General features: G+C 38.6%; 2 protein-coding genes across 2 annotated transcripts; both read right to left on the minus strand.

Annotated features, from left to right (window-relative positions):
• Positions 1–210: 210 nt before the first annotated feature.
• Positions 211–1,122, minus strand: LOC125789944 (L-selectin-like). The gene is made up of 2 exons (XM_049473039.1): positions 1,083–1,122; positions 211–673 (listed from the first exon to the last, which is right to left on the minus strand). Exons 1-2 carry the CDS (start codon positions 1,120–1,122, stop codon positions 216–218), a joined length of 498 nt encoding a protein of 165 aa, XP_049328996.1. The 3' UTR covers positions 211–215.
• Positions 1,123–2,494: 1,372 nt separating this feature from the next.
• On the minus strand, positions 2,495–5,088 carry LOC125789945 (C-type mannose receptor 2-like). Its single transcript, XM_049473040.1, has 4 exons — positions 5,055–5,088; positions 4,598–4,945; positions 4,139–4,501; positions 2,495–3,003 (listed from the first exon to the last, which is right to left on the minus strand). The coding sequence occupies exons 1-4, from the start codon at positions 5,086–5,088 to the stop codon at positions 2,495–2,497; spliced, it is 1,254 nt and encodes a 417-aa protein (XP_049328997.1).
• Positions 5,089–10,369: the final 5,281 nt, after the last annotated feature.

Raw genomic sequence — 10,369 nt, forward strand, 5'->3', positions numbered from 1 at the left:
ACTGGCCAGGTCTGTGTGATGTTCTCTGCAGTAGCTCTGAGCTTCACGCCAGGTCTTTTTGTCATTAATAAATATGTATCTCTCAGTGTTTGGTTTATTTTCTGAAAAACGTTAAACTCACATAGTTAAAAACTGATACATGTACATAACAGAACACTCTGCAAAAATGTCAAATAATGAGTATAAAACACAAATGGACAGCCAATCAGATTTCACTATTTAGTTCCAGACTGATTTCTTGAAGTGACTGTACCTTTCATTAACCTGTAGTAGTAGTTCTTACCGTCAAAACACACAAAAGTACAAATTATCCCACACTCATCATCAAACCAGGTTCCATCTTCTTGCTTCATCGCAATGCAGAACTCATTCCCCCCAGCATTATTTGGTTCTCCACTGTACCACTTCTGGTACGAATTTCCTACACTGTAGAAACTTCCATCTGCCAGAGACCACTGCCATCTTCCAGTGTTCCCTCTGTTCAGACCAATCCAAACGAAGTCGCCACCTTTACCCTTCAGAGCCTCGTTCAGCTTCTTCATCTCGTCCATGTTGTTGATGGTGGCCAGATCAGTGTAGGTCTGTCTGCAGTAGCTCTGAGCTTCTGTCCAGGTTTTACTCTGATCCACAAAGTGATACCGATGAGGAACGTATGGAGATACACCACACACAGCTGTGAAGAACAGGAGAAAATACTTTACATTTTAAGGAAACACAATGGCCTAATCTAAAGCACAATTAGGCTAATTTCTTTTGTGGAATCATTTTATTATGTAATATTGTGTTTAATTAGTTACTGTTTAAAGATGAGGTGAACAGAATATTTTGCATATACAGAGAAAAACATGATTTCAAATTTGTATTGAAAAGTATGTTTTTAAACAGTATTGTGTTAAATGTCTGATAAATGTGGTCAAAAATAAAGCCTACACTGTGGTAAGTAATATTTTACTCTTGTTTTTTATTCAGTAGTAGATTGAAACTCGTAACATGAGTGCAGATACATGCACTTAGGAAAGTTAACAAACAATTCAAAATGTATTATCTGGTGTAAAATTTAGTACTAAATGATGTTCACTAACCTGAGAACAGCAAGAAAACTGATATCCACTTCTGATCCATTTCTGGAATCTAGATGTTCAGATCCGATTTCTTCGTCCTGATGTGTCTCCCTCGATCTTCACCTCCTGTTCTGATCAATACAGTATTTCACCTCTTTCTTTTTGTTCTCTCTAATTTCGCTCCACCTCTCTTGCACGCAATCCTATGAAGATATCATCTCTGATTTGATTAGAGTTCGTCAGAGCTAGGGCAGCAGCAGTTCAAGTGATTGTATTCAGGCAGTAACCGTGAAGAGGAAATGTAACCCACTGCACATGTGTTTAAAAAACAAGCAAGCCGCATATTTTAATATTACTGTTCTATTCTGTGTTGTAGTTCATACATTATTAACCCCTTATAGGGAGTTTGGGACATCACTGCTGAAACTTGTAGAGGTGCTGTGTGGATCCGGACCGTTGCTTCAATTTATGGACAGTTATTGTCTCATATCAATTTAATGATGAATCAACCTTATACTACAGTAGATAAAAAGTGGTAAAAAGGTATGGGAACAGCTGTCAGCTAAACTGAACAACGTTATTCTTGAGGTTGGATTGTTAATAGTTTTGAGCCTTTGTATCTCTTGTGTTTTTCCATTCCTGTCCTGTTTTTAGTCTTGTCTCTGCCCCTGCCCCACCTTTGTTTTAGTGTTCTCACCTGTTTTGTTTGATACCTTGCCCCCTCGTTTCCTTCCCCAGGTGTTTCCCAGTTTTCTTAGTCCTAGAGTTTGTTTCTCTGTCTTTATCTTTGTTCTTTTTTTAAGTGGAAAATAAAGCTGACTTGCATTTGCCTCCTGCCTTAAAAGCGTTACCTAAAGTATGACACACTGAGGATGCAGAAAGTCTGTTTTTGTCAAGGCAAAACGAGAGGGTTATTTTACATTACATTACATTACATTACATTTGGCAGACGCTTTTGTCCAAAGCGACTTACAATAGTCAAGTACAATGTAAAATAAGTTTAAAGGTAAAAACAACTTTGGATAGGGATAAAAGGAGGTCAAAGGGGAGTAATAGGATAGAGGAGTGAAGGAGGGGAAGAAGGAAATGAGGTTAGAAGTAGTTAGTGTGTTAGAGGTGTTAAGAGAGTAAGTGCTTTAGACAACCTGGTTTCTGTACTGCAATATGTTAAACCGCTAGTGTTACCTTCCTTGGTTTCTATTCCCTGTGAGAATGATGGACAGCATGGCACCTGTGAAGGCTTTATTATGCAGTGCTCCAACTGTATCCTTACAGCTTCTGACTGTATCCTACCTCTTCAGATGTTGTGAAGGTTAACTTTATGTAGACTTTAATAAGGGCTAATTGTTTACAGTGGGCTAACATTATTTTTGAAAAAAAGCCTAAAAATGCGAGGACTGTGGAGGGTTTCTTGAACTACTAAAACTCAGGTTTTATAAACAACCTGTCTCAGCTTGAGTCCCAGCTTCAGCAGCACCTGCTGCCCCCACTTCATTACTAGCTTCAGCGGCACCCATCGCGTCAGCTTCAGTGCCTGCGGCACCCACCACCTCTGCTCCAGTACCAGATTCAGCGTCACCAACCGCATCAGCTCCAGTACCAGCTCCAACGGTGCCTGTCCTTGCAGCTTTAGTGCCAGCTGCACATGGCGCCACCCCTGTTCTTGTGCTAGCAGTGCCTGCTGCCAATTCAGCTTTAGTGCCAGTGGCACCCGCCTCCACTACAGCTCCAGTGCCAGCAGTGCCTGCTGTTCCTGTGGCAGTAAGACCTGCCGTCACCCCTGTACCTGTGCAGATGGCACCTGCTTCCTCTACATCTCCAGTGCCAGTGGAGCACACATATGCCACAGCTCCCCAGGAACAGCGTGCACTGCTGGCATTGGAATGGAGGTGGCAGATGCCACTGTCACAGGAACAGCTGATGCAGAGGCAGCAGGTGCCATCTACACAGGTACAGGAGTGACGGCAGGTCTACCCCCCTCCAGCTGTAGTGATGTGTGGATTATAAGGCAGTGTACTAAAACAGACTCAGTGGCAGGACCCAACAGAGTGCAATATATAGACTATTACTGTAACTCTCAGTCTAATCTGTACAGATTGTAAAGCTCTATTTACTTTAATCCTGCTACCCCTATCAGCAGAAAAATCAATAAATATCAACTGAATTACTGTCCAAATATTAATTGAGCTTTTGCTTTTTTAACTTTTTTTCAGTTGAGTAATTTATGAAAATATATGACATACAAATGAACAAGCACATCTAAGAAAAACGTAAAGGCAGCTTAGCCAAACAGTTACAGTAAATACTGTATAAACAATGAATATAATCTAATATAAAGTGAATGGATGTGCTGTGTCACAGTTTAATTTTGTCACCCCCTCCTGGTCGCATAGAAATAATTAATAATTAATAAAAATAATTAATTGTTTTATAGTAAAAAATTAAGTCTGACAATGATCTGATTTTTACCTGCTTTATTGAATTTACTCATCCAGTAATAACAATCTTATGATGATTAACATAATAGTAGAAAATACATTAAGATGAAGAGAAATTGAAACAATATTCTTTGATAAAACAGACTTAACATGTTAAAATACTTAAAAATATAAGATATAAAATATAATTCCGCTCCAGATCTCAGTAGGCTTTTCTAGGTCTAACTTCAGTCTAATCTGTGCATACAAATAGCAGTAAAATAATCAATAATCATCACTTACAGTATGTACAATGACAACATTACAAAACTGAGTTACTGTCCAAATACTTACTGAACTTATTAGTTTAGAATTTTAGTCCAAAATTGTCACTTGAATATCAACCACCTTTTGAAATCCAGTGGAATACAGATAAATAAGGTCATATATATAAAAAAGTAAATGCAGTTTAGGCCAACAGCTCTAGTATGTAAAGTATAACCACTAATATAAGATAATATACAGTAAATGTTGGAAAGCTGATGATGAGCCAGAAGACACTTCACACCTGGTTTCAGTCTGTGGGAAAAAACAGGGTTATTGTAACGAGATCTATGTAAATATTCTGCACAAATCACACAAATAAACACTAAATCTAACCTTCATATTTGATGCAGATGAAGTTGAGAGTCTGGTTCTCAGGCAGGCTGACCCACTTCTGATCTCCTCTAGCCTGCACCGCTCCGGTTCTCTCTACAGGACTGCAGTCTTCACCTTCTGTTCCGTTACCTGGAGCCCAGTTATCATAGCAGATAAAGTCTCCACTCATCCAGAACCAGAAGCTGAGGGCGCAGGTGTGACGCAGACCCAGCCACACATGATCAGTGGAGGCTTTCTGAGCCACATCCTCCACCCAGAGCTGGATCTCCTCAGAGTGAACTGAGACCAGGTCCACATGATTCTCTCTGCAGTATCTCAGAGCTTCTGGCCAGCTCAGATTCTTCTGAATCAAGATCAGCTTATCTGGAGAAAAAAGGCAAAGGAGTAAATGCATACTAAAAATACTCTATAATATTAAACAACATTAATATAAAATATTACACAATAAGTTCTTCTCACCCTCATGGCAGATGAATGGATATGGTTTATCACAGTTATCATCGTTCCAGTGACCCTGTTCAGTCATTATCAAGGTAGTACAGTTCTCCTTTCCATCATAATTATCAGGCTGGTTAGAATCCCAGTAACGGAATGAGGAGCTACTCTGATCCGACCAATTCCAGGAGTCGTTAAACATGCCGATCCAATTCCTGTCAGCAGTTTGTAACACACTACAGATCTGCTGTCTCTCAGTCTCGTTCCTCACACTGGGCAGATCTGTGTGATGTTCTCTGCAGTATCTCTGAGCTTTACGCCAGGTCATTCTCTCATTAATGAATATGTATCTCTCAGTGTTTGTCTTATTCTCTGAAAGACAAAATCAGATGAAACTGCATTTTTAAAACTAATAAAAAAACAGACATGTATAAAGTACTAGAGACCCAGACTTGAGTAAAACTCTTAGCAAAAAAGTTACTTGAGTAGAAGTTCACGTGTTCTTTAAGCATCATCCTTAAGTAGAGGTACTAAAGTATTCAACATTTTTTTGTACTTTTTGTATTGCAAGTAATTTATTCTAAAAAATTCTGCTCAAGTACTGAAAGTAAAAGTATATGTTTTGTGCTGTGTAGTTTTTTTTACAGAAAGAGTTCAAAAGAACAAGAACAGGAATGAACAGGAAAGAGTACATTTACATGAAGTATTAAATTAACACTCTAAACAAACTTACCCAAAAGAGAAGCTAAACAGTAATCAGATAGTATATTTTAACAAACTTAGCATAAAAGTTCACTAGTTGGTCTATCACTATTATAAAATCAACTAAAGCTGTCGAAGGCCAAGATATTATAGCAGCTTTATTAATCCCTGTGACAGTGCTCTGGCTTTAGTGATGATGTGGGTTTGGAATCATTCCTAACATTTTTATAATAAATATGATGTACAGGAGGACAGGTGTGTTTCTTTTTAATCATTTTTTTAGCAGATAAGGACATTGTAACATTTCTAAAACAAAAAATAACTCCTAAAGCTTTGTCATCTGGTCTAATTTAAACAGCTAAAAAGTGAAAAGCTATATACCTTATTTTTTTTACTTTAATCTGAGTATGACTTTATTTTAAAAACCAACCCAATATCCACAACTGACTGACTGGCCACACACGTGAGCACACAAACACATACACACAAACACTCGCGAGCATACACACCAGTGTTCTCAAGTCTAACGCTTTGAACGTGTGACACACGCACCTCAGCGAGTTCACACGCCACACATGGTATTTCTCACGCTTGCCAATCCATCGGCTGTATATTATAATGTACTCTCATTGAGCCAATCAGAATATAGATCGCTCTGTTGTTAGGCAGACCTAGTCCAAGAGGGTGGAGTTACAGCCAGAGTGTCAGGCGTGAAGAACTGTCTGATTAGGAAGTTCCGAAACACTCGTCGGTGAACCCCCCCTCCCACCGGTTTAACAACTGAAGAACTGCGCACACCAAGAACGTAGATTATCATTGTCAGTTTCTGAGCCCCTTAAAAAAAGGACTAGAGACACCCCTGGTAACGATGCAGCAGCACATAAAAAACAATCAGAGTAAAAGTATTAAACTCAGTGAAAATATGTAACGAAGTAAAAGTAAAAGTAGGAGAAAAAAATTCTCCAGTAAAGTACAGATACAGCATTTTACTTCTTAAGGACAGTAGTAGTTTTACTTCATTACTATACATCTCTGAAAGAAACACAGCTCTAGAATTTTACACAATAAATATCAGGTTTTAGTATTATTCAGACTCACTGAATGAAATTATCATGCCTTTCATTAATCTGTATTTAAAGTAGAAGATCTTACTGTCAAAACACACGAAAGGACAGTAATCTCCACATTGCACATCAAGCCACTTTCCATTTGTATTAAACATCGCAACACAGAACTCATTCCCTCCAGCATTATTTGGTTCTCCACTGCTCCAGTTCCGGTATGAAACTCCTACATTTTTTAAATTTCCACCTCCCAGAGACCACCCCCATTTCCCAGTGTTCCCTCTGTTCAGACCAATCCAGACATAGTTGTCAGTTTTATTTTTCAGAGTGTCGTTCAGCTTCTTCATCTCGCCCATGTTGTTGATGGTGGCCAAATCAGTGTAGGTCTGTCTGCAGTAGCTCTGAGCTTCAGTCCAGTTTTTACTCTCATTCACAAAGTGATACCGATGAGGAACGTATGGAGATACACCACACACAGCTGTGAAGATCAGGAGAAAGTGTGGTAACACTTTACATTAAGAATTGTCTAAATAACATTAATAACCATTACAAATACATTAACAATGCTTACATAATGTTAGTTAAACATGTAACAACTGCAATAATTAATGTTAATTTCAAAGGAAATGTAAAAGAACCAACAATAAAAGTAAAGCATTTGTTAACATGAACAACACATGAGATACTACATTAATAATAGTAACTGATGTTAGGTAAACAAGTAAAAACTACATTAGTTAATATTCCCATGTACTACAGTTATGCATACTGATTGAAAAAGCATTGTTATTTATTTATGATAAACTAAATGGCAGTTATAAACTTAATTGGCTGTGATAACACGTGTTTAGTAATTTTATGTAGTTTCAGTAATCAGTAATGTTCATATTATTTTAGTAAGAAAACTTATTATTTTAAAGTAATTTTCCCTAAAATGGACAGTTATAGCTGGTAAAACACCAGTAATTCATGTATTCTAATTTATACATAATTTTATGGAAATACTAAAAACTTTTAACTGGGAAATAATAAGAAAGATAGGATTTTTCTTTTCCAATTCATTTCACAATATTTCACAATATTGCTTGAAAGATTGTTGAAACATTGTTGTTGCTGTACGATTGAACACTGTTACTGAATTCTCTTCTCTTTAGCTGGTGATGCTGAGAGGCGTTTAAAGGAAACACAACGTCCAAATCTAAAGCACAACCAGGCTAATTTATTTTTGTGACATAATGTAACATTGTTTTAAATTAGTCTAATTATTGTTTAAAGATGAGGTGAACAGAATATTTTTCATATACAAAGAAAAACTTGATTTTAAATCTGTATTGAAAAGAGTGTTTTTAAACAGTATCGTGTTAAAAATATGATACATTTTTTCTGTTGTCAAAAATAAAGCCTACAGTGTGGTAAGTCACTTTTTACCCTTTTTGTTTAGTAGTAAGCTTCCAGTGAACAAAAATCATGAATGTCTGCAGATACATGCGCTTAGGAAAGTTGACAAACAGTTCAAAATATATTATCCGTTGTGTAATTTAGTACTAAATGATGTACACTGACCTGAGAACAGCAAGAAGACTGAGATCCATTTCTGATCCATTTCAAGAATAAAATATTTAATAAAATTTGTTAATGTAGATGATCAGATCAAATTTATCTCCTGATGTGTCAACGTTGTTCTTCACCTCCTGTTCTGAAGTATACAGTATCTCACCTCTTTCTTTTAATTATCTATAATATCGCTCCACCCCTCTACCTTTGCACGTAATTCTGTAGAGATATCATCTCTGATTTGATTAGCGTTCGTCAGAGCTAGGTCAGCAACAGGTCTATGAATTGTATTTGGGCAGCCCCCCTGAAGAGGAAATGTGTTTACAAAACAAATAAGCAGCAGGATTCAATGTTACCATTCAGTTCTGGGTTGATGTTCATACACTGTTAACCCCTAAGAGGAAAACTGTTGCCTTAAAAAAAAATGAGTAATGGAATCTTTCAAAATACTTCCTGTCTGTGGCGCGAGCAGTCACAGCGTCCACTCCAGAAGCAAAACATGGTGCTTTTTTGTTTGTTTTGTTGTAAATAATCTGATCTGAACTCGCAATCATGCAAGAGTTCGCTATGAGAACAACTGGCACCCACATTTACCACCGACAGACCCTCCTAAACCTGAAAAATACGAGCGGAGCTACGCGCTAGTCCTGCTAAGATCCACGTCGTTTCCTGAGCCTGCCAGCTGGAAGAGGTTCCTTCTGCGCTAGGTTCGAAGCACAGAACTACACAACAACAAGGAAGACCACACCTCCTCCAAACGACCAGGTACTGTGCCTGTCCTCAGCTGATGTGCGGAGAACTCTACTCAGAGTCAACCCACGGAAAGCCCCAGGACCAGACAGCATACCTGGCAGAGTGCTCAGAGGATGTGCAGACCAACTCACGGATGTTCTCACGGACATTTTCAACATTTCTCTGAGCACTGCGGTCATGCCAACGTGCTTTAAGACGACCACCATCGTCCCTGTGCCAAGGAAGTCTTGAGTGTCCTGCCTCAATGACTACCGTCCCATTGCACTTACTCCCATCATCATGAAGTGCTTTGAGAAGCTGGTCATGAGGCACATCAAAAAACAGCTCCCCTCCTCACTGGACCCTCTGCAGTTTGTGTATCGTCCAAACAGATCAACAGACGATGCCATCTCAACTGCACTCCACCTGTCTGTCACCCATCTGGACAACAAAGACTGCTATGTTCGAATGCTGTTCATTGACTTCAGTTCAACATTCAACACCATCATCCCTCAGCACCTGATCGGAAAACTGAGCTTGCAGGGCCTGAACCTGCAACTGGGTTTTGGACTTCCTGACTGAGAGACCACAATCAGTCAGGATTGGAAACAACACCTCCAGCACCACCATACTGAGCACCGGCGCTCCCCAGGGCTGTGTGCTCAGTCCACTGCTGTTCACTCTGCTGACTCATGACTGTACTGCAAAGTACAGCTCAAACCACATCATCAATTTCGCTGATGATACAACTGTAGTGGGCCTCATCAGCAAGAACGACGAGTCAGCATACAGAGAGGAGGTGCAGTGGCTGATGGACTGGTGCAGAACCAACAACCTATCTCTAAACGTGGATAAAACCAAAGAGATGTCATCACTCTTGCACTTTATGTTGTCTATTGCTTGTTGTTCCATGTTGCACCATGGTTCCGGAGGAACGTAATTTCATTACACTGTGTACCTGTACTCAGATGCAATGACAATAAAAGCCTATTGACTTGACTTGACTTTAAAATGAACATAATTAAGGTGCATGAACGTTGTCTTTCACTCACTGGAAAAATATAAAGAAGTAAAGTGTTTTGAACAAAAGTTGATTAGTTGATTCCAGCTTGCCTGTTCACACCAACAATTCTAGACAGAGACTGCCATTTATCTTTACCACTCACTGCACTGTCTATGTGAGATTGTGGATTAAGGAATGTAAATGTCTGATATTTGAATGCCTGTGTGATAATAGTTGTTTTCATTGAGAGTGGGATGGAAAAGAATGATTTGCGGTCATTGGATGACTGAGGGAGGTGCAGGGAGGATTAAGAATAAAAAAAAAGGGGCTCCGAGTGGTCGCAGGTTCGAACCCCCTCTCATGCAGCTTTGCCATCAAGCTGCCCTGTTTCCTATTATTATGGTAAGAAAAGAAAGTCAGACAGGGAACTGATTTTTATTAAATTTATTTAAATAACTTATCCAGTATGAGCAGTGACATGAGGATTAACATAAGTGTACAAAATACATTTATATGAAATTAACAGAAAGTACTTTAAAAAAATTAAATAAGCTTCAAGTTTTAGTCTCAGAGCTCTGCTCTAGATTTGGGCAGGCTTTTCACTCTCCAAATGCTCATAAATTTATTTGCTTTTTTAACTTCACAGTTTAGTAAGTGATGAAAGTCATTGGAAAGAGGTAAAGAAGCAGAGATATGAAACAAGGAAATGCATTTTACCTTAACAGTTACAGCACATACAGT

This window comes from Astyanax mexicanus, unplaced genomic scaffold (genome assembly GCF_023375975.1).
Source record: "Astyanax mexicanus isolate ESR-SI-001 unplaced genomic scaffold, AstMex3_surface scaffold_33, whole genome shotgun sequence".
In the NCBI taxonomy this organism is placed as follows: domain Eukaryota; kingdom Metazoa; phylum Chordata; class Actinopteri; order Characiformes; family Acestrorhamphidae; genus Astyanax; species Astyanax mexicanus.